The sequence below is a fragment of the Gopherus evgoodei genome, chromosome 1, assembly GCF_007399415.2.
Source record: "Gopherus evgoodei ecotype Sinaloan lineage chromosome 1, rGopEvg1_v1.p, whole genome shotgun sequence".
NCBI lineage: Eukaryota > Metazoa > Chordata > Testudines > Testudinidae > Gopherus > Gopherus evgoodei.
This window is the reverse complement of record NC_044322.1, coordinates 78,022,520-78,047,408: the sequence shown is the minus strand read 5'-3', so window position 1 is coordinate 78,047,408 and position 24,889 is coordinate 78,022,520. Positions and strand designations below refer to the sequence as shown.

Genomic DNA, 24,889 nt, shown 5'->3' with positions numbered 1-24,889 from the left:
AGATTTCAAGTTAAGCCAGTACAAACACCCTGTCTGGACACTTATTTCAGTTTCAGTGCAGGTTTTTTCAGTTTAGTTTAAACAGATTCCTAATCTAAGCCATAATAAACGTGGTTAGTGGGAATAAGGTAGTTAGCAATCCTGTCACATGCAGCAGTGAGGCTAGAAGACCCAAGTGGTCTTCACTACATTGGACTCTAGGATACATTCTTGCCATAAGACAAGATTTCCTTATCTCCATTAACATCATTTAACAGCAAAAATTATTAAAATTATAGGTAACTGATCTCTAAACCATAAAATTTTCTTAAACTGATGACAGGAAAGAAGCCAACAATGAACTCCAGAAGAGGTTTTTAAATATGTCAAATACATTTTTTGATTCATCATACCTAATAGTTGCCCCACCCAGAAATGACATCAGTTTAGAAAGGAACTCAACCAAAGTCTATAGGTTTCTTAGATGGGAGAACCCAGAAAAAGGGAGGAGCTGGAATAGACTTATTGGGGAGAAGAGGTTACTGGATTCCAACAGAGTATACACTAAAATGTTTTTTTACTGACTAAAGCAAATAATGAGTTCCTCCAACACAAGTATACACAGACTAACATCTTGTTTCTAGTGCTCAACATCGAAAGTGTCTCATTTCCCCACTAAGCAAGCAAGAATCAACATTAAATTCCTGGAGTCAGTACTAAATGACTTGTACATTAAGGCCTCTTGTGAAATAAATGTATTGCTAACTCTTAGGCTTTCTGTAGGACCACAGGAATCTTGTTATCACATTCATTTGATTGGTAGAACGGAAATATGCCAGTAGCTTTTGGGTTAAAAGAGTCTGGTGTAAAATTAAAATTGCAGATATTTAAGTGGAAAGATGCCAACTGTAAACAGGAATCAACTAACATGGAACATGTTAATACAATGTGGTGTTTAAATTTTCAAATAGGATCAACAGCAAAAAAATTTAAAGCTGTTGGCTGGCAATAGCATGATGGCTATCTATGAGTAAATGGATTAGAACAAAGCATTGGAGGAGAAGGAGAAAATGAGCTACTAATATTTTCTATGTCTTGGTCTACACTATGAGTTTAGGTCGAATTTAGCAGAGTTAGATCGATTTTACCCTGCACGTCCACAGGACACAGCCATTTCTGTTGACTTAAAGGGCTCTTAAAATCAATTTCGGTACTCCTACGCAAGGAGGGGATTAGCACTGAAATTGACCTTGCTGGATTCAATTTGGGGTAGTGGGACATAAATGTCTTATCCCCTTTAATAAGATCCTGCTGGTTTTTATTTTATTGGTATAACAATGAAAGGAGGCATGAAGCAATGCTCAGGCTACTCAAGGATCAAACTCATTCTCCGGTGTATTGTTGAGCAGGACAGGCAGCAGGAGGAACACAGACTGCTGCTGCAGCCCCTATGTGACCAACCGCCTTCCTCCCCAAGTTCCATAGCCTCCTCACTCAGACACCCAAGAACTCAGTGGGTGGGGGAGGCAGGGCGCCCTGGCCACCCAACCACTCCACCCCAGAGGACTGTCCAAGCAACAGAAAGCTGGTATTCAATACATTTTGAAGGGCAGTGTGGGCCTTGTCCTTCCCTCCTCTCCCCCCACCCCCACCCCTCTCGGGCTATCTTCGCAGTTATCCCTCTATTTGTGTAACAAAGTAATAAAGAATGCATGAATTCTGAACAACGACGACTTTATTGCCTCTGCAAGCAGTGATCAAACGGGGGAGAGGAGAGGATAGTTAATTTACAGGGAAGTGGAGTGAATCAAGGGGACAGGTTTTTATCAAGGAGAAAAACAGAACTTTCACACCGTAGCCCCCTTAACAGTCATGAAACTGGTTTTTGAAACTTCTCTGACACACGCTGCACGCTGCTGTGCTCTTCTAATTGCCCTGGTGTCTGGCTGCGCGTAATCTGCAGCCAGGAGATATATCTCAACCTCCCACCCCATCATAAATGTCTCTCCCTTACTCTCACAGATACTGTGGAACACACAGCAAGCAGTAATAACAATGGAAATATTGGTTTCACAGAGGTCTAACCGAGTCGGTAAACTGCTCCAGCGCGCTTTGAAACATTCAAAGGCACATTCTATCACCATTCTGCACTTGCTCAGTCTATAGTTGAACAGCTCCTGATTACTGTCCAGGCTGCCTGTGTATGGCTTCATGAGCCATGGCATTAAGGGGCAAGCCAGGTCCCCAAGGATAACTATAGGCATTTCAACATCCCCAATGGTTATTTTCTGGTCTGGAAAGTAAGTCCCTTGCTCCAGCCGTTGACATAGACCAGAGTTCCTAAAGATGCGAGCGTCATGTACCTTTCCTGGCCATCCCATGTTGATGTTGGTGAAACGTCCCTTGTGATCCACCAGTGCTTGCAGCACCAGTGACAAGTACCCTTTCGGTTTATGTACTCACTGCCTTGGTGGTCCGGTCCCAAGATAGGGATATGCGTTCCATCTATCGCCCCCCCAAACACACACACACACACACACAGTTAGGGAATCCTATTGCAGCAAAGCCATCCACTATGGTCTGCACATTTCCCAGAGTCACTACCCTTGATAGCAGCAGGTCAAAAATCGCTTTGACTACTTGGATCACAGCAGCCCACACAGTAGATTTGCCCACTCCAAATTGATTCCCAACTGACCAGTAGCTGTCTGGCGTTGCAAGCTTCCAGAGGGCTATCACCACTCACTTGTGAACTGTCAGGGCAGCTCTCATCTTGCTATTCTTGCACTTCTGGGCAGGAGAAAGCAAGTCACAAAGTTCCATGAAAGCTCCCTTACGCATGCAAAAGTTTCACAGCCACTGTGAATCATCCCAGACCTGCAACACTATGTAGTCCCACTGGTATGTGCTTGTTTCCCGGGCCCAGAATCAGCATTCCATGGCATGAGCCTGCCCCATTGTCATCAGGACAGACAAATTGCCATGGCCTGCGCTCTTAGAGAAGTCTGTGTCCATGTCCTCATCACTCTCATGACCACCCTGCCGTCGCTTCCTGGCCTGCCTTTGAAGGTTCTGGTGCTGCATATACTGCAGGATAATGTGTGTGCCGTTTACAGTGCTCATAGCTGCCACAGCAATCTGAGTGGGCTCCATGCTTGCCATGTTATGGCATCTGCACAGAAAAAAGGCACAAAACGACTGTCTGCAGTTGCTCTCACGGAGGGAGGGTCAACTGACGACTGTAGCTATCTCACAGTTCCCACAGTCTCTGCCAACCATTTGAATTCTGACTTGAGCTCCCAATGACTGATGGGTCAAAAACATTCTCGTGGGTGGTTCCGGGTACGTCATCAGGCCTCCCCCTCTTCCCCAATGAAAGCAACGGAAGAAAATTGTCTCTCGCCTTTTTTCACTGTCACCGTATGTCTACTGGATGCTGCTAGCAGATGCAGTACTGCAGCGCTACATAGCAGCATCCCCTTGCCTCGCCTTGCTGATGGCAGATGGTGCACTATGACTGGTAGCCGTCACCGTCATCCCGTGGGTGCTCCTGGCCGGCCTCGGTGAGGTCAGTCGGAGGCACCCGGACAAAAATGGGAATGACTTCAGGTCATTCTCTCTAAGTTGTGTGTTATGGAGATTCAGTCCTGCCTGGAATGTGATGCCAGCTGGAGGCTTCAGCCTCAGGCTGCTCTCCCAGTCGGCAGCACCATGCAGTCACACCTGCCCCAGCCTACCCCTTACTCCCATGGCTCAAGAAGCCTGGACAGTAGTAACGAGCAGTTCAACTATAGTCTGAGCAAGTGCAGAATGGTGGCTCACTCTACTTCCCTGTAAGCCAATTGCTCTCCCCCACCCTTGATATCTGCTTGCAGAGGCAATAAAGTCAGTGTTGTTTCAAATTAATGTATTCTTTATTACTTCTTCACACAAATGGGGGGATAACTGTCCAGGTAGTCTGGGAGGGGTGGGGAAGGAGGGAAGCAGCAGGTGGGATTGTTGTAGGGGCACCCCCTAGAATGGCATGCAGCTCATCATTTCTGTGGGATGTCTGGGACTCTGACCCAGAGCAGCCGTTTGCATCTGTGGTTCTTTAGTAGGCTTGCCTGATATTCTAGACAAAATTAGACAAAACTTAGAGAGAATGACCTGAAGTCATTCCCATTTTTGTCCAGGCGCCCCTGAACAATTTCACTGAGGCCGGCCAGGAGCACCCATGTCTTCCCAAGTGCCCCCGACCAACCTCACTGAGGCCAGCCAGGAGCACCCATGACAGCAGCAGATGGTACAGTAGGACTGGTAACCATCTTTGCCAACTTGCAAAGGCAAGGAACTGCTGCTGTGTAGCACTGCATTACTGCATCAGTCAGCAGCACCCAGGAGACATATGGTGACAGTGAGCTGAGTGGGCTCCATGCTTGCCGTGGTATGTTGTCTGCACAGGTAACCCAAGAAAAAAGGTGAGAAGCAATTTTTTCCCGTTGCTTTCACGTGGGAGGGGGTGCACTGACAACATGTACCCAGAACCACCCACAACGTTTCTGCCCCATCAGGCATCGAGAGCACAACCCAGAATTCCAATAGAGGACGGAGACTGCGGGAACTGTTGGATAGTTACCACAGTTCAACGCTCAAGAAGTTGACGCTAGCCTCGGTACTGTGGATGCATGCTGCCAACTTAGTGGGGAAACACACAAATGACAGTATCAAATCGCTTTCTAAAAAAATCGACTTCTATTAAATCGAACTAATTTCGTAGTGTAAACATACCCTTTGTTTTTGGCAGCAGTTTTCCAATTTACAGATATTCTGGGACTGCTACAAAAGCACTATATTAGCATAATAATCAACAGGCATTGCTTGACACTAGACAGAATAGAAACAATTGGCTTTTGGAAGGTTTTCCTGACAACTGGAGACTCCAAACTGGTAGTTTATGATTTAACTAGGCTTGCACAATTTTCCATTGGTTAACTAACTTTTAAGGAAAGCTCTTAAACATTAGTTGTGATATTAGCCTGTGGCACTGCAATAAAGAGCTATTTATACCAAAAAGTTAAAGAGTTGAATTATGAAAATATTCCATTAGGTCCAATTCATTTTATGTAAAAATGAATCACCACCAGATGTGAGTTTTAATGATTATTGGAAGCTGCTGCCATCATCTCTAGCCAAAATTCACCATCGGTTAGAACGTGTCCTGGCAAACAATAGCCAGGAGGTGATCAAAAATAGGATTCTTACTGAGCAATCACAACTACTACTTCAAGGCTCCCCAAAGCACAACTCAGAGTGGATGTGAATTCACACTGGAAGAATCCCGGATTAAAACCAGATTCCCTTGGCAAAAGACTAAATATCATTATGCTCATAAAACCTACACTAAAATAGAGAGGACCAATCCTTTAAACTAATCCAACAAACAGGAGATGCCTAAATTCACAGAAGTAAGTAGACTTCTAAAAGTTCACACATTAGTTGGGAATGTGACAATGATAAATAGATCATTTGCAACATCATCTGCTATCTGATCATTAGTTTCATGATTGTGTCAAATGCCCTAAAATTACTTTGTGTATAAAGATTTTATGAGGTCATGATGCTAATCATCTTACTAGCAATGAGCAAGTAATGCTCCATTTATTCACGTCTCCTTGAAATTCACTTATTTTCTTCCCATATCACAACATTATGACACTATTTTGAAACTAAAGGGGTGAAGGGAAGGAATTTAATCTTAGCAATGTTTACAGACTTCTTATTTCCTCTGCCACAGAGCTATCCACATGCCATAGGGAAGGAAGGGCGTGGAAAGTCAATTACAAACATACCCCAAAAGAAGAATTGATTCAAGCAATCTTTTTAAAAGAAACTATTATCAGATATTCCATTTCATGGTCAAAATAATCCATTTTACAATCAACAATATCAACTTCTAAAGGAAAAAGTCTGTGACATGCTTCTGCCACAATTGAAAAGTCGGTATTATTGCTCTGGGTTAACAATTCTGGTAACCGAAGAAAAAAGGACAACTGATAGCTTGGACATAAAAGTTCTATACATTAAAACTCTTCACCCAAAGTAACCAAGAACAGGGGAACCATTTCCTATGAGCCAGACTCCTGAGAGGAGTGAAATTAGCTATTTTATATCCCGTCAACATTAAGTTTCTAAAGCCAAAAATCTCAAAGAATCAAGGGCCTCAAATTTTGGCTATCACAATATAATAAAAATACCTAGCTCTTATATAGTGCTTTTCATCAGTAGATCTCAACAAAATCTTAAACATCTGGAGCTGTCTGTGGTCGCTACCCAGATTGATTAATCCTGAAGCACAGAAAAAAGACTTACTGTGCTGACTGGGCCTCTGTGTGTGGCGCGCGCGCGCACACACACACACACACACACACACACTCTCTCTCTCTCTCAAGATTATGGCTCCTACCAGACAGAAAGCACCCAGTCTCAAAAAGAAACAGAGGAAGCTGAAGTGTGTGCATTTCCTGCCTTGAAGAAGGAGGGCAAGTGTTTGCACCAGCACCTGGAGGGGAACTGCTTCTGTTCCCTCTTACAGTAAACTGAGCTCATGCCAGTCTTATTGTTCCAGGAACTCTGCATGGATATGTTAACCCACCAATAAGGAGACCACCACGTTCTGTTAGAGGCATAACAGTGGATATTTTTATTTTGATCAAATTCATTATCAAACTTATTATTCAGGGAAATACAAGACCCTAATTTAAAGATAAGAATGTGTTGTATTAATTCAAAGACAGACACAAAAAAGGAAGGGGACAGAGGAATTTGCCAGACTTAAAACCCCTTTCCCATAACTTGGTCTTCCCCTGACTAGTTTAGTGCAACTTACTTTTCTCTTTCACAGACATTTCTACAGCCAAAGTTCAGCACTGTTTAACTACTACAGAAAACGTAAGAGTGTAGAATCCCAGAACAGAAAGACAACTGGGCTAATTTTGCACGTGCAGGTTTTATTTTTAAAACATCAATTCATGGGAAAGTAGAGTCACCAAACCTCCAGGATTGCCCTGAAGTCTCCAGGAACTACAGATTAATCTTTAATTAGAGATTATGTCATGTGATGAAACCTCCAAGAATACATCCAACCAAAATTGGCAATGCTACGGGGAAGGCAGCAACATCGTTGAAAAGGTAGGTTTTACCTGATCTGCAGAATACCGAACTTACTCTATCCTGTTCATCCACAATGCTGCTGCCAAATTAATCCCCCTCACTTGTTGTTCAGATCACATCACTCCCTCTATAAATGCCTTCATTATATTTGCATTCCCTTACACAAATTCAAACTTTGTCCTTGTATAACATGTGTAAAATATGTCCCTCCCTATCTCTCAATGTTTACCCACTATGTGCCTGCAGGGACTGAAATAATAGGAGGAAGTGACCCAGGGACACATGCTGCAACTATATGCCAATTGTGACCAAGGACACTCAAAATACAGTAGACATGCAGCCAAGCATGAACTTAGTTTCACAGTAAAATGTGAAGTATTTTTTTTAAATGTGCTTCTAAAGACATTTAAACCCAATCACCTCCCATACAAAATAAACAGTCCAAGTGACGGCAATAAAGCACAGGGATTCTACAGGTAGAATTTACTTGTCTAGGCTAATCTGATTTCATACCTCTCCCTTAGAGTTCTCCCTCCCTTCCTGATATCCTACTACTTCCCATGAATGGGGAACTAGTGCTCACCTCAACACCCTGCCATACATGATGGAGAACCCAGTCTCTCTGTTTGGGTACAGAGGGAAGAGAATACATTTAAATGAGTTACCACCAGAGATCTCTGAGGTTGGAATAGCCATCTTCCCCCAGTCTGTACTGAAATGCAACAAATATATTAAATTACCACCTCCAGAACTGAATCTTCATCTGTTTCAACAGTGGTTGCTAGTGTGCCAATCCAAAGCATTATTAAGTTGGTTGGTTACACAGCTCCTCCACAGGCTACCTTGTCACTGAGCATACCTGTAAAGCAGCAAGAAGAGCTACTGTCACAGTAATGTTTTCTTCCTTTTCATTATCTCTCTGCTGGTTTTATTTCCTATGTAGCTCATAATTAGAATAATAGAATATCAGGGTTAGAAGGGACCTCAGGAGGTCATCTGGTCCAACCCCCTGCTCAAAGCAGGACCAATTCCCAGACAGATTTTTACCCCAGTTCTCTAAATGGCCCCATCAAGGGCAGAACTCACAACCCTGGGTTTAGTAGGCCAATGCTCAAACCACTGAGCTATTTTCTCCTCTCCTGTCCGCCCCCCCCCCAAAAAAAAAACAATGGACATTCCTGCTTTACCAAGGTTCAATCTTTGGACTGAGAACAAATCAAATGATATAAGACTTTCTCCAAAAAATTTCAACGCAAAATGTGTTTTTTTTATCAAATTAAATTTTTTCTAGGACAATTTTTCACTGAAATCATCTGCTTTAGTTGAAAATTGATTTTCACTCCTCCCATCAGTAAAACAACAATTTTTGATTGCTAAGAAAAAAATTGTTAAAGTTTTCCATGGCCAGAGGGGAATATTTTCCAATCAACTGTATTAAGCTTCCATTCCGAATGGTAATTTACACAAATAAAATTTATATTTAATATTTCTGCATAAAAAATGTATGTAAAAATAAAGAAGGTATTGATAATGAAGAGTAGCAAAGAAGACTGCTGACTAGATCTGAGGGCCCTGGAAATGATCCATTCAGAACCAGCAAGCCAGATAGAAGAATGCATCGTTTCCTAAACAAAGGGATTCCAGTTAAAAAAAAAAAAAATCCAGCAACTCAACTTCTGCCATAGCTGAAGCCAATTTATAAGTGAATCAGATGCTTTGAGAACTTTGGATTAATAATACTTGAATATGTTATGCTTCAGAAAGCTTCAAAAATATAAATCTACTTTAAATTTATTATATGAATATTTTGTGTGTCCATTTTAGATGCCACTGATCTTAAAGACTCTCAGATTGGTTCTTCTGGTTAATGGAATGAAAAGCTATTTCCTCAAAACAGTATACTGGCTTTATTTTCTCCAGAGAACAACTAGGGCCCTTCCAGTTGGCTGCTATAAAAATACATCATTGAAACACACAGCACACTCACCATCAAACAAGCTGACCCTCACAATGATTTTATCCTTTAGAGAACACCAAGTACTTCAGACCCCACACTCAAAACAACTGTGCTGGAAGGTTAAACAGTAATTTTCCAGGACACTGATGAGATATACAAATAAAGATTTATAGTCAAGTATCAACCAAAATTAGCACCTACTTTATTGTGTCATGGCTTGCACCAAAGTTAAATCTTAGATTTTCCTGTTCATTAATAGCTCCTAGCACTAGCTACACTCACTTTTGCTTACAGAATTCAAAGGGTAAAAGGAAAAATCACTGTTTAAAATAAGAGTATACACTGTAGTCCTGTAAAGCTATGCATTTTTAAATGACAATGTGCAAGGATCCCAAAACTGAAACAGCTTCCTGAAAATTTCTCCAACATACAGGCTATTGAAAGTACATTTGCTTAAACTAACAGAAGTATTTGTAGCCTATTGATTCTGTGAATATTGGTAGTTTTTACACAACAGTAAGTAACTTAAAACCTGGAAAAGTTAGTTATGTTTTAAAAAAAGGTTTCTCCACACATATTATATCTCATAACCACTTTTGCCTTTCACTCCTGTTCTCCAGTAGATTATTTTACTGCTATAAGGAAGTCTAGAGCAAGGGAGCAGTGTTACGAGAACAGCTGGAATGTGTCTGGTTTCTATAACACAATAGAATCCAAGCGTTTTCCACAACTCTGCAAGGTTGTATTAAATATAATACACCCAAGTGCTCATTAAAAACTTCAAAACTTTGGATGAAAAAAGTAGTATGTTTGATAGAGAAAAAAAAGAGTTAAATGAAGAAAGTTATTCCAGTACAGAAAAAACTAACAAGAGCACTGAGTATGGAAGATATTATCTGATGTCTGTTCACTCCTGAACCATGGAAGGAAAATATAAGTGGCCCCACAAAACTGATGAAAGATTCAGGTCACAGTTCAAGAACACAGAAGCAGAGGAGTAATAATAGTTCCATGATTGACTGTAGCTGGTAGCTTGGCTAAGTCACTCAGAACAAAAGAAAAACTAAAAGTAAATAATCTAAACACATCGGTCTAGTCCAAAAGATCTACTAAAGAAAGAATGTTATATAAACCAAATATTAGAAAGTGTAGATGTACAGGTAGGAAGATTTCCTAAAGCTGCTGAATATCACTAAAAATGCTGAATGTTAGCATCTGGTGGTAAGATTTCAGAGAAATACCAAAAAATGCAAAGGCAACTATAATGAATAAAAGAAACCAATATATGTCTGCAAAACCTACTGAGAAGCACTGCAAATTCAACTAAAGTTCTATAATGCACACATATTACAGAACTGTGAAGAAAGGAACAAACATTATACAAAATCCTGACTAAAGCATAAAAAAATCTTACCAATTCACTAAAATACCTTTATATTCTCAAACAACAAAATTACCATCCCAATAGTTCTCCCTGACACTTCCAAACACACACACAGCACTGACACTGCATTACTCAGAAAAGAGAATTTCAGCTAAATCTAAGAAGAGCTGAGCCATCATGTTCTGAAATATTCTTACCATCTCTGCTGTATGAAATTCTTGACAGTCACTTTCATAGTTTTGAACAGATCAGAGTAAGGTTACTTTTAAAATTTTATTTTCATCACTATTTACTTTAAAGTGTATATTTTGCAGTGGCAGTCCACGTTCATACCTTAATTTGGATAAATTTAGATTTATTCCATGCAAGTACCCATGGCCAAGAGTCTACACAAAAAAATGAAATATTGATGCTTTTACTTAATAGAGGCTTAAATCCATCCCTTATGTAGACATTAAGAACCCAGCCAAGACTTGACAGCACAGCTATAAAAAGGTCTCCAGAAACTAGCCCACCCAGGTTTTATGGTTTGATCATAGAATTACTCAATAATAGATATAGTACAGGCAGCACAACATACAGATTTTACTTTTCAACTATACAGTTTCATTCTGAAAACATTCAGGACATTGATGAGCTTTTAGCATGCAACCTGGGCATACTTTATTTGGAGCCAGGCAAAACCTTTATACCATGGTTAGCACAATTGAGGTAACTAATAGTTTGCTCAGATCACGTACCTCTAGGCAATGAAATGAGACAGGAATGCCTAACATCTCCACACTCATTTGTCCCATCTGTTGAACCAGACTGTATATATTAGATCCATGCTTGAAAAGAATGAGTGAGGGAGGATTTTTAAGAAAATGCAGGAAATACATCCCAACTAGTCATCTTTGCTGCACTGGCAGAAGTCATGAAAATATACGGTAGACATGCTGGCTTTATAACAAGTTCCACAAACAAAGTCATTTGGTGACCACATGTTAAACGACGATTTCATTGGACTCAATCCTTAGACAGTATGCCCAAATTGGAAGGTTATTTTAACTAACTCTGGTCGTCTTTTTAAGAGTAAGTTCTATCTTCAAGATGAAACATTCTGCCACTAATATTGAAATGAAATACATAGGATTTTGTTTTATGATACCTGTAGTATAAAAAGTACTCTAAAATAAAAATTTAGATCACTGATTTACATCACTGATACACTGCAATACTCCTGCACAAGAAGTGTAGCACAGAACTGATTTTCCTTATAACTCTAAAATTCTTGGTGACCATACATCTAATAAACTCAGTTAATGGTTCTCAGAATGTGTAACTATTTTCAGAACTCTAGATCCACTCATTAATGGGGATAAAAATCCACGGACATAGGTCACAAGAGGCCCCCTGACATTTTGCAGTGCTGAACATTCCTTGGCCCATCTATGTTCACTTAAGTGGACCAGTCAAAGTTGTGTTATAGATCTACAGGTCACATAAGCCACTGAAGTGAAACTTCGTTCTTTTAAGAACTCCCCCACCCCAAACAAAAAACAACCAATCACCAAGATTTGCATGGATTACTGCCAAGTAGAGATTTACTACTAAAAATCATTATATTCTAGTTAGACACCCATAAGGCAAATAATACTTGACCTTTGCTGGTAAGGATTCAAACCGTTTCAGTGAACAATTTCAAACTGAGAAGTTCACCTGGAGAGTTGGTTTCATTACAGATGTGGAACAAATAAAATAATAGTTTTATAAGACAATTGATATCTCCGCTGCTTTACCCACATATATTCTAGTGGAGTCATTAGCAATCCAGAACCACCCTTCCCTCTGAAAATTTTTGATGGGCAGACCAAAGACTCACCTCCTATCCCCACACCTGACATTACAATCTGTAGTGGTAAGTAGACATCTTTTCCCACTCAGATTCATTAGAAAGAGTCTTTAGGTTGAGGAGGGAAGTGGTCTACTCACACATCTTGAAGCAGTGGGGAAGGAAAGGGTTTTAAGCTTGCATCTATCAAACTCAGTCCAATCCTTTGATCCCTTAGACTATCTTTACACTAGCAGGCATCTCAGGAACCATACTGAGTTCAACAGGAGAAGCAGAGCTATTCAGATTATTGCCTAGTTAGAAGAGAGGAAGGATAGTCTTGTGGTTAAAATTCAGGATGTTAAGAGAGCAGAGTTCTACACTATTCCTGGTTTTGCCATAGACTTGCTGTGTGATCTTGTCCTTGGGAAGGGATACCTCTACCCCATTGTAATAATATTTTGAAGATGGTGTTTCTCACATCAGTAATTTATGCGAACTACAATTGGCACTCATCTATCCAACCAAGATGTGAAATTAAAACCAAATGTTGTGTAGTCATGACTGGCAATGGCTGTTATTGCATAGATTCGGGGGATTCCAGAGGTCTCAGCTGTAATGGTCTATAAACCTAATGTTCTACTGTGCTTTGGTTTCAAAAATTGTCTGCATAAGGATGCCTGAAAATGGTTTTCATTTTGTACTCATACAAAGTATTCTCTGCCACTGAAAAAATTAGGAGGCTCCAAAAACCATCTAGCTCTGTACATGCAATATGATGGGGGCTAATTTAGCTACAACTAATTAAGAAAGAGATCTTGGAGTCATCATGGATAGTTATCTGAAGATGTCCATGCAGTGTGCAGCAGCAGTCAAAAAAGCAAACAGTATGTTAGGAATCATTAAAAAAGGGATAGAGAATAAGATGGAGAAAACCTTATTCCTTTATATAAATCCATGGTACGCCAACATCTTGAATGCTGCGTCTAGATGTGGTCTCATCTCAAAAAAAGATATACTGGCATTAGAAAAAGTTCAGAAAAGGGCAACTAAAATGATTAGGGGTTTGGAACAGGTCCCATATGAGGAGAGATTAAAGAGGCTAGGACTTTTCAGCTTGGAAAAAAAGAGACTAAGGGGGGAATATAATAGAGTTGTATAAAATCATGAGTGGTGTGGAGAAAGTGAATAAGGAAAAGTTATTTACTTGTTTCCATAATATAAGAACTAGGGGCCACCAAATGAAATTAATGGGTAGCAGGTTTAAAACAAATAAAAGGAAGTTCTTCACAAAGCACTCATTCAACCTGTGGAACTCCTTGCCTGAGGAGGTTGTGAAGGCTAGAATTATAACAGGGTTTAAAAGAAAACTAGATAAATTCATGGAGGTTAAATCCATTAATGGCTATTAGCCAGGATGGGTAAGGAATGGTGTCCTTAGCCTCTGTTTGTCAGAAGGTGGAGAGGGAATTCAGGAGAGAGATCACTTGATCACTATATGTTAGGTTCACTCCCTTTGGGGCACCTGGCATTGGCCACTGTCAGTAGACAGGATACCAGGCTGGATGGACCTTTGTTCTGACCCAGTATGGCTGTTCTTCTGTTCTCTCTGAAAATGGTCAATCTCCTGCTAGAATATTGAATTCTATGCTCAGCAAAGAAACATTTTAGAACACGGAACTCTGTCCAGATTTCATTGAAAATTGCACTTGGTGAAATATATATGTCCTTTACTGCATTCTCAATGAATGTACTGTTTCTCAGTGGTCAAAGGTGACCTCTTCCCTTTACTAGCATTAGCACTACTTTAAACACCTTTCCTTTGTTCTTCTCCTCATCACGTAAAAAGACTGCAAAGTGAAAAAAAAACGCCTCAAAGCAAGCAAACATTTCTAACAAAGAAACTGAGTTTAAACTGCAAGAAAATTGTTGTTCTAAAGATGAGGCAAGATTTTCAAAAATAGAAGCCTAACTAGAGGCTCCTGGATACATATTTGCAAACCTGCCTGATTTTCAGAAATGTAGAGCACCCAACAGCATCCACCTAGGTTGATCTATTTTTAAATGTTACTGTCTAATAGATTCATGTTGCTGCATTTCACTAGGATTTCACAGAGTAAGGAATTGTTTGTACTAACTTAACCAAACACAAGTTTCAGATCAAAGGGCTTGTCTACACAGTGCAGCAATACACACTAGATGGGTGTGAATTCTAACGTGCAACAACATGTTGAACGCTGACTGATCTGTGTAACTGGCCTATTGGTTCACACTAAAGTTCCCTAGTGTGTAATACTGTTGAAAGTTTATCTTATCAGGAAACTTTTCTCTTAGTTATTGGCCCCATAAAGTTAAGTGATATAGGCAAAGTTGCTAGTACCAAGTGATTTCTCTGTATTTTTTGTAACTGGATTTAATTAAAAACAATAGATAGCAAAAGAGACTATAATTGGTTTAAAGCAAAGCTTGAATTTCAAAGTAAATACATTTAAATTTACATTTGCCTGGAACATAAAATGATTTTTTAAATAGGTTATAATAAAGGTGTTGAAAACATGTTATATTAAAATCTGAATGTTATCCAGGCAGGTCAGATTACTAAGCGCTAAAGAAAGAATTCATAATTCAGAAGCAAATCATATTTATATTACATCACACAAGCTAAATAGAAGTTTAAAGCTCTGTTTTTACACTATGCAAGTACCACCGAATACTTAACACTTGCTACTCCTCTCTGTTTGCTGTTACCAGTAGAAGAGAAGACTTTTTTCAGTTGGTATGACTAGCCAATGTTAAATGGAAATTTTTTTTTAATAGTTAGGTTTTCAAATATGTTTTTATTCAAGTGAGTTAATGTAATTAAGTATAAACTGCACTGACTTTAAAATAGCTATTCTTAAAGCAGGAGTACAGAAATGCTTTAAAAATTACTTTAAACCCCTAAATTGATGCAAACTAGACATTAATTTAAAAAAATCCATCTCATTTACTTGCCATGTCCTGAATTGATAAGCCTGTGCAACCTCTGCATAGTTTTAGGCACTAGGATGTCATCAATTTGCAAACAGGAAAGAGAATGCTGAAACCAGGACTTGACAAGTAAGCAAAGGAAAAATTAAAGGTGTTTCTTTGACTAATTAGTTTTTTAAAAAATAAGTATTTTGAAGAATGTGTACAGTCAAAAAATTATAAGTTACTATATACACTTAAAAAAGAGAGTTCTTTATAAATGTACAAAATGATTGAAGATGGAGCCAGAGTACTGGCCTCTGTAGAGTTTACAGAAATGTACTAAAGTTAGTGTACTCATCTTAAACAGTAAACTTGCCTTGAACACATACCTTGCAATTGTATGTCAGCGAGTAATGCGATTGGTGTAGTTTATCACTGTAATTCACACTAGCAATATGTAAACTCTAGATCATCCACTGAACAACCCTCCCTTTACATATTGTTCTGTACAGTGACCACAGGAATAAGCCAGAGAATCCCTGGTATCAGTCTATACATAAACAAAGTTCTGTTAACAAAGAATCTGAGTTTACAACTCACACAGGCATAGGTTACCCGTAATTTCTAGTAGACTGGGGGGGGGGAGCGATTAGATCTAGCTGTCCCAGGAAAAGAACGAAAAAATTGTAAATGGTAATCAGAGGAGTAAAGCCCTGGTATCCTTTAATGGAAGGGTTTATTTTTGTGTTTAACTGGTTATGAAACCGGGAAGCTTTTGATAACACATTCTACCTATAATAAACTGCAGCTATTCACGCAGTTAGAAAGTTTGTAAGCAAGTCCTTTGCAGGCCAAGCTTCCCTCAACTACCCCCTAAAACAAATACATGAAAAAAACCAAACATCTTCGGTTTACAATGTAGCTTCTCTTCAGTCACTTGCTCTGAACTCGCAGCTCTCACAAACCAAGTGGGTCAGACAACCTCAGTCCTGCCCACAGATGCCTCCTTCTCCCGCCGCCCAGGCTTTGAACTCATCAGATTCTCTACTAGAAGAATGCGGACCCTATTGTTTCCTTTGAAACGCCCCAGACAGCATCAGTGGAAAACAAACATAACCCGTGTGGCAAGGCCGGGAGCAGGGATACCTTCACCTTGAAGAGCAGTGGGCATGTCTTCCTCCAGCAGTTAGAGACGGACAAACGCTAAAGTTTACAAGCGCCTAAGTGCCATCAGCGCTGGACGCCACCGCATCAGCGAAGGGGAGTCCCCAGGTCTATGGGGAATGTTTAGCAGCTAGTGTATAAGACCTAAGCTATAAAGCAAGGCAACCAATCAAGACAATTTAAAAAAAAATGCTCTCACCTCCACCCATCTCTGAGCTTCAGCAAAAGCTACATCGCAGCTGCCCTCGGCATCTTCTCTCCCCTCCATAGCTGGGAACCAAGAGAAAAGAGGTGAGGAAGCGAGAGATCAGTGGCAACCCCCAGCAACGCCGCCGCTTCGGTGGGACTGGAGCTGGAGACTCCGCTAGGGCTTTTGAACGCTCCCGTCGGCTCCTCCCCGCCCCCTCCCCGGGAGCTTGGGAAGGCTCCGAAAACCACAAGAATCTGAAGAAGCCGCTGTCTGGAGACCAAATCCGAGTCACCCCGAGGCAGCCGGCGCGGGGGGGGGCTGAGAAGAGGGCGGGAAAGTTTGTTGAACCGCACTTCTTCCCCCCTCCGCCAGCACCCCCAGAATGTCAGCCAGCCTCTGGCTGCTGCTCCAGCCCTGGGGCCGCGAGCCGCCGCCTCCTCTCCGCGGGGGAACGAACTCGCTACGCCCGGGTTAGGGGTTCAGCTCCGCGTCCCCCGGGATGAGTGTCCGGAAAGGCCGGGGCTGCGACATGCCCTCTGCAGCCTGGCTGGAGGGGGGGGGCGGCGGAGGGGCTCCCCCCACAGCCCTAGCAGCGGGGCCCTGGCTGGCTGCATACGCCCAGCCCACGCCCCGCGTAGCGGCTCCGGCACGCACCGGGGGTAGCTCCCGACAGCCGCACCTCCCGGCGCCGCTCGCCACCCACAAATGCCGAGCGGGGACTGAACCTCGCCCCGCTCTCGCTTTCCCAGCCGCAGCGGCTCTTACCTGCGGCTACCCGCCCGCACCGGCTCGCCCCCGCTGCAGCGCAGTCTGGCGGCTCCGCTCTTTACGCCCCGGCTCCAAGCGTCCCTCTAGCTCCCGGGACGCAGCGGCCCGACCCCACCTGGCGGCAGGTAAAAGAAGCGCCCCCGGAGGACGCGCCGGCCTCGCCTTGGCACCTTGGTTGTGCCGCGCCTGCAGGTGCTCTGCAGCGCCCCCTCCCCGCGCAGCGCCGCCAGGGGAGCGAAGCGGGGCTCGCTCCCGAACTGACCCGGCAAGTAGCCCTCCTCCCCGCACCTTCAGCCGAGTGCCCAGGTGGAGAGACCCTGAGTGCCCTGCAGTTTGCTATAGGCACAGGGCGCGTCTTTCTCCTAAAGTCCTTAAAAGGAACATCCGCTTCCCTTGCGCTGCTTGGGGAGCCAAGAAGCCCCAGGGGTCTTTCCTAAGAGCAGGGGTGTGCCACTGCCTCCTTGGCCAAGAAAAGGCCACCCCCAGCCCAGGCACTGCCGGGCCGGGCTCCAAACACGGATTACTTGTTTGGATTCCTTTCGCATGAAATGGTGCTAAGCTGTTAGCTACTGTTCAGCCCTCATACACTCTTCCAAAAAGCCCGAAGTGCAGATGCGTAGGGCCCATGTCGGTTATCACCCGTGGGAGCTAGGGTGGTGTTAGGGTACAGATTGCAATCATTGTTCCTGTTGAATCTGAGAGAGTAAGGACTTGTGTGGCAATCCAAAGGGAAGGGGACGGCGTTCTGTATTGTCTCTCTGTCAGTCATTCCTTGTGTTGTCACCAAAGGCACAAGTAAAAATGCCAGAGGCAAGATTCCAGTATCCTGGGACCACCAACCCCATCCCCCTGCGTTTCAAATTGAAAGGTTTTTCCCTTTTAGCTCTAATTGATACATAACAACTCTTTGAACTCCTTTAGTTAGGGTGGACACAGGGTCAGCCTTAGGGAAAATGGTGCCCTGGGCAAACTTGTAATTTGGCGCCCCTGGGCCCTGCTGCCTTCCCCTAATGCTTAATTTAAATTGAGAGAGGTGCCAGGGCTCAGCCCCAGCATAAATTAAGCACTGGCTGGGTGGCTGGAGAGCAGTAGCTGCTGAGTGAGTGCCCTGCTCTGAAGGCAACACCACCAGCAGCAGCAGTGGAGAAGTAAGGTGGCATGGTATATAGTGTATTGCTACCCTTACTTCTGCACTGTTGCTGTGGCTTGAGGTTCCTGCTGCTTGGCCTGCATGCAGGGGCTGCATCTTGCCAGAGCCCATGGCTCTCCCAGAGCCCTGTGGCCACTCCTAGCTCACCAGGGGCAACTTTATCCAGGAGCTACTTAAGCCCCTAAAAACTCTTTTTTTCGCAGATAGCATCTTAGAAATTAGCTGACTGAAACTCTTTATCTAATTCCTATAGAAAGAAAGGGAACATATATATACAAACACCTATTAAACCATATTTTAAATTTATATGCAAATTTAGAACAATCTGGAGATAATACATGAAGACAGCCCAATCCCAAGCCTGGAGCTTTAACACAGATATCAGAAACACAAATTTAATACTTTGTACACTATCTTTAGAAGAGATAAATAAATATAAATAAAATTGGCTTACTTTCTCTGGCACGCTCTGTGTTACTGCCATTATCTACTCTGTTTTAATCAATTTTTCACTCCACTAAAAACGTATTTACTTAATTTTAACATACTCAGTTAAGGATTTTTTTCCTCTTTTATTAAGAAGGGGGAATTTATTTTTCTAATTATTTTGGCATTTATGTTTATTGATCACAATCGTATACATAAGTCACTAACATTTGACTCCATCATTACTATTAGTATCAGACTTGGAACCACATTTTTGTACAAATTTTAAGTTATATTACAGATATAACTAAAAATACAATTTAAAAATAAGCAACCTTCATTTTCCCAGTGCAGGGGTGAGCAAAGTTTATGACCCAAGGGCCACATCTGAGTACGGATTGTATGGCAAGCCATGAATGCTCACAAAATTGGTCGTTGGGATGTGGGCTCCAGCTGGGGGTGCAGGCTCTGGTGTGTGGCCAGAAATGAGGAGTTCAGGGTGTGGGAGGGGGCTCTGGGCTGGGGCAGGGTGTTGGGATCTGGGAGCAGGGGGTGAGGGCTCTGGCTGGAGGTGCGGGCTCTGGGGTGGGGCTGAGGGGTTGGGGGTGCAGGAGGGTGCTCCAAGCTGGGTTCAGAAGGTAGGAGGGAGATTGGGGTTGGGGCGCAGGATCAGGGGTGCAGGCTCTGGGCGGTGCTTACCTCAAGCAGCTCTCAGAAGCAGCGGAACCCCGGATCCTGCTCTCCGGTGGAAACTCAAGGGCCGGATGTGGCCCCTGAGCCGTAATTTGCCCACCCTTTCCTAGTGTCTAAAGTTATGTATTTAGCTATTTTTTTTAAACTGGCACTGCTAAGGTTTGTACAAGCTAAATTTACATTATAGAAGGACACTATTAGTTGGTTTTACCATTTTAAATAATGAATGACAAAGCACAATATGGTAATAAAAGTAATAATAATTACTCTAGCCAGGACGGGTTAGACATTTTAGAACTCACTACTCAAAAAATTAAATTTAAACATAAGAGAGAAATAACATTATGAAATGCACAGACCAGTCAAAAATAAAATAAAATAACAGTACTGTAATCCTTAATGAACTTTGAAAGAATAAAATTACAGAGAATATATGTGCATTGCACATTTTGAAAGGAAGTACCAAGAAATAACAACAATAATAATAATACAAAAGTGCATCTGAGAGAGATTGTGTGTTGGGGGGATTGTGCGAGGGAGACTGTGAGTATGTGTGTGTTTTGGGAGAGAATATGTGAGATAATGTGAGTGTTGGGGAAGTGTGTGAGAGCGTGCATGTGTGGAGAGATAGCATGCATGTGAGAGAGAGTGTATGTTGGGGAGTGGTGAGAGAGAGCATATGAGTGTGTCTGTTGAGGGGAGTGTGTGAGAGAGCATATGTGTGTGCATGTGAGAGACAGTGTGTGTGTGCTTGAGTGAGTGTGTCAGTACGCTATATCTTTAAGAAATCACTCAGAGTCAGGAGCGTAAAGGCTTGTTTAGACACCAGCAGCCACTGGCAGCTCCCACTCCAGACCCAGAGAGGCAGCAACACAGACAGGTTCCCCCATCTCCTGCCATCCAGCTCAGTGGAGACTGGATACACGGGCAGGGGGAGGGGCAAACTGCGACATCAGCCCTCCTCTCCACCTCCACTGCTCTACACAGCAGACAGGATGCTTCCAGTGATCAGCTTGGCCAGGAAGAAGTGGGGAAACAGGAGCAGCGGCTGCACAAGGCCGTGGAGTAGGGGGAGGAAGGGCATCCCTGTTCCAAAGGAGTGACCTGGCTGTTTGTCCAACTGCTCCCCCCCGCAGCTTGGATTCCTTTGCCTTCTCTAGATGCCTCTGCTCGCCTGCCGACTGCCTCTATAAGCCAAGCTGGCTCTTGGCAGTCAGGTGGGTCTCAGGCACCAAACATTGCATATGGACTCCTCTGGAGCAGGCTCTGGGACACCAGCCAGCCTGTCCACCCCTAAGCCAGTCCTGAATGGACATTTTCCATTTCTTTAATCTATGTTGTATTTCATACACTTAATCATGAGTGTAATGTTGTGGAGGTGAGGGTTTTAACTGATTCTAAAAGATGCCAGTTAATTTGATATCTGAGGAAGGGGGAGGGCTTTTTACCACTTACATTAGGTAGGATCTGAATTCTGTACTGGAGTCTGAACTGCTCATTTTATACACACAATGATTATGGTGCATGTTCCAGTAGCAAGCTTCCCTACAGTCTCACCACTCTGCTTCAACCCTGACCTATAGGAATCCCCTTAAGCAATAGAAGGGAGTTAATTTGCTTGGTGTATCTACTAAGGATATCAGAGGGGTAGCCATGTTAGTCTGGATCCGTAAAAGCAGCAGAGTGTCCTGTGGCACCTTATAGAGTAACAGACATATTGGAGCATGAGCTTTCGTGGGTGAATACCCACTTCGTCGGATTCATGTAGTGGAAATTTCTAGGGGCAGGTATATATATGCAAGCAAGAAGCAGGCTAGAGATAACGAGGTTAGTTCAATCAGGGAGGATGAGGTCCTCTTCTAGCAATTGAGGTGTGAAAACCAAAGGAGGAGAAACTGCTTTTGTAGTTGGCTAGCCATTCACAGTCTTTGTTTAATCCTGAGCTGATGGCGTATATTACATTAGTGGACAGTTCATTCACTTGTACGTCCACCAATGTAATATATGCCAGTAATGCCCCTCTGCTATGTACATCGGCCAAACTGGACAGTCCCTACAGAAAAGGATAAATGGACACAAATCAGATATTAGGAATGGCAATATACAAAAACCTGTAGGAGAAAACGTCAACCTCCCTGGACACACAATAGCAGATTTAAAGGTAGCCATCCTGCAGCAAAAAAACTTCAGGACCAGACTTCAAAGAGAAACTGCTGAGCTCCAGTTCATCTGCAAATTTGACACCATCAGCTCAGGATTAAACAAAGACTGAGCATCCATCAAGGTTTTAGATTTAAATACATTTAAGAACTTAGTTGTATACCAAGCATAAATAGTAATCATTTAAAGCTAGATCTTACAAAGTACTGTGAATCCTCAGCTCCTATTAATTGTTAACAAATAGACTAACTCATGATAGTATGGCTAGTCTGAAAGCAGTAAAACTTCCTTAGATAAAAGTTTTTGGAGTATACATAAATGAAAGCCATACCATACTAGATGAACAATATTATTGTTAGGAGAGAGAGAAATTCCAACCATTTTTACTGAAATATGTTTGCATGTAAAAAGCATACTTGGATTTCAGTCAGTTGCATATTGAAAAAATCAAATTGCCTGCCTCAAGGTATTATGAGCTTCTTTCTAATATATCTATTATGAAATCTGATCCCTTACATTCAAATCTATGATACACAAATTGGATTTTTAGCATATCTATTCATGCTTCTGTTTGACTAGCATTGGTACAACTTCACTAAAGGTAGCAAATTGTCCTAATCCATATATCATAATTATAAATTTAATTTTGGCTGCTCCACAAAATATATTTGATCTCTAGCTGTAAACTAGATCAGAGTTTTAGATGCACAGGCAACATTTCTCACAGACTTTTTATGATGTTAACACGGTAGCTGGGAGAAAATGGGGCCTTAATAAACAAGTACCTGATGTGTCAATTTCCCTCATTTCAAGCTGGGTGAACAGCAACAGGTCTGTAGTGGGACAACAGATAATTTGCACCATTTAAACCAAGTACAAGTACCTGCATCTGTTCATTTTTTAAGATTTCTTTATTGAAATTCTCACTCAATAAAAGACCAGTTTGAGAGTCTTTTGGATCAAGCTGCCTTTTATACTGCATGTTGGTCACTTTCTCTTTGCTGGCAAACCAGACATGCTATCTTTGTCCATATCTCCCAAGCAACTTTTTGGGAGAGTGCCACAGTACACTCTCCCAAGAACACTCACCACAGAACAACTAGGTTGCCACTGTAAGAGGTAAAGGCAGTTCCATCCCAGTCATCATACATTGGGAACACAGTGCAATAGCAGTTTATATATGCTGAGATTTTGAATAGTGAAAGAAGCTGGCATTGACGCCACACTAATAGGACAAGCAAAGGATCTTGAGGCAAAAGTGACTTAAAACATAGAGTAAGATTATGGTTTCAGCAACTAACAGAGAGGATACAACAGGGAGCTTCAGGAATAAGTGGAATCAACTAGATAATGCCATCTAGAGGTAAATCTTCTTTACCAAAAGGACCAGAATAATACCTTGCCAGAAACTCAGTTATTTCAAGGTCCAGGAACATCTTTCACCTTTGTTGCAGCAAGCAGTAAAAGGAGAACAAATGGCTCCTACACTTCACCTGTGTCACACTGAACTCAGTAGAAATAGCTTCACTTAGGCATCAGGTCAGAAACAAGCTTTAGGGTTTCAGCAGTAGTGGCCCTATACACCTTAAGGTGAAGTTGCTACAAAATGTGGCAGAATTTAGGGACATTGATTCATGGAACAAATTCCAACACAGTATATTCTCTAAGTTTGCTGAAGCATCTTCAAATTTTCTGCACTCAGAATTTGGGCTTTCTAAAGGGAAGTTCACATGCTTGTGGTGTTTTTGTTACTGTAATATTTACAATTATTACTGATACAACTCTTCCAATCACATTATATGCAGCATTGTGCAAAAATTATGGTACAGGAGAAAAAGGTACAAATATTACAGAGCTGTTGCAGGAATGGAAGCTGAGAGTCCAAACTGTTTAACTTCAAACTTACCATTGGCTCTGGACAATGAAATGAGAGGTAGTAATCTATGTATGGATTCAGGTAAGGTATTGTCACCCACTGGAAATATGTCACACATGGTGGCTACAGAGTCAATACTCCTGATAGTTCTCTGATGTGAAGCAATTTCATGGAGTAGAGGCTTTGTACCATTACAGCTAGAATCATTATGCACTTGTGCTGTGTGACACATTTCTGTAGCATGACTTCTGCCTGTGCAGGTAGCCATTTCAGATTCCACTACAAATGAAAAAGGCAGAGCAGTTTTCTTTCACAATCTAAGTGAAATGTATGTTCAGGATGGAACTAGGGGTAATAAACAATGAAGATGATACCACACTGTGACAGAATGTACCCCTGTATTCACACCCTACACCATTGTAAAAATCTCTGTACAAGTATGCTGTAACACTGACAGACTGGTCAAGCAGTGTATGACCCATACCAGTTTAACAGGAGGTATTGCAATGATAAACAGGGCCATTCCTTGCAGATAGTTATCAAAGACATGTTAAGTGGACTAGAAATTTTAATACATTTGCTTATATTGTTAGAGAATGAAAGGTTAGACACTAATTGTAGTTATCTACATTTACTTATATTTTGTTAGAAGTTTAACAATGTGATAAGACGGTTACTCACCTTTGTAACTGTTGTTCTTCGAGATGTGTTGCTCATATCCATTCCAGTTAGGTGTACGCGCCGCGCGTGCACATTCGTCGGAAAACTTTTACCCTAGCAACTCAGTGGGCCGGCAGGTCGCCCCCTAGAGTGGCGCCACCATGGCGCTCCATATATACTCCTGCCGGCCCACCCGCTCCTCAGTTCCTTCTTGCCGGCTACTCCGACAGTGGGGAAGGAGGGCGGGTGCGGAATGGATATGAGCAACACATCTCGAAGAACAACAGTTACAAAGGTGAGTAACCGTCTTTTCTTCTTCGAGTGATTGCTCATATCCATTCCAGTTAGGTGAATCCCAAGCCTTACAAAGGCGGTGGGGTCGGAGTGAAATGTGGCAGAATAAAACTGCCGAGCCAGAGGCTACAGCCTCTCTTGACTGCTGAACCAGGGCATACTGCGAAGCAAAGGTAAGGACCGAGGACCAATGGAGCTTCGCGTCAGGTCTCGTGGGTAGAAACACGAGCCAGCAAGGCAGCAGATGAAGCCTGAGCCCTGGTAGAATGCA

At 42.2% G+C, this 24,889-nt stretch overlaps 1 protein-coding gene across 14 annotated transcripts in view; it reads right to left on the bottom strand.

The window, feature by feature from the left end:
• LMO7 (LIM domain 7) overlaps positions 1 to 17,429 on the bottom strand; it is a 197,556-nt gene extending 180,127 nt beyond the window's left edge. For 4 of the 14 annotated variants that reach the window (XM_030566693.1, XM_030566684.1, XM_030566702.1 and 1 more), the window contains exon 1: positions 16,601 to 16,751. In XM_030566693.1, the coding sequence (XP_030422553.1) occupies positions 16,601 to 16,669 (69 nt within the window). In that variant the 5' untranslated portion in view covers positions 16,670 to 16,751. Of the gene's footprint in view, positions 1 to 16,600; positions 16,752 to 17,356 lie in introns of those variants that run through there. The other 10 variants (XM_030566730.1, XM_030566741.1, XM_030566784.1 and 7 more) reach the window with 4 other exon arrangements.
• Positions 17,430 to 24,889: the final 7,460 nt, after the last annotated feature.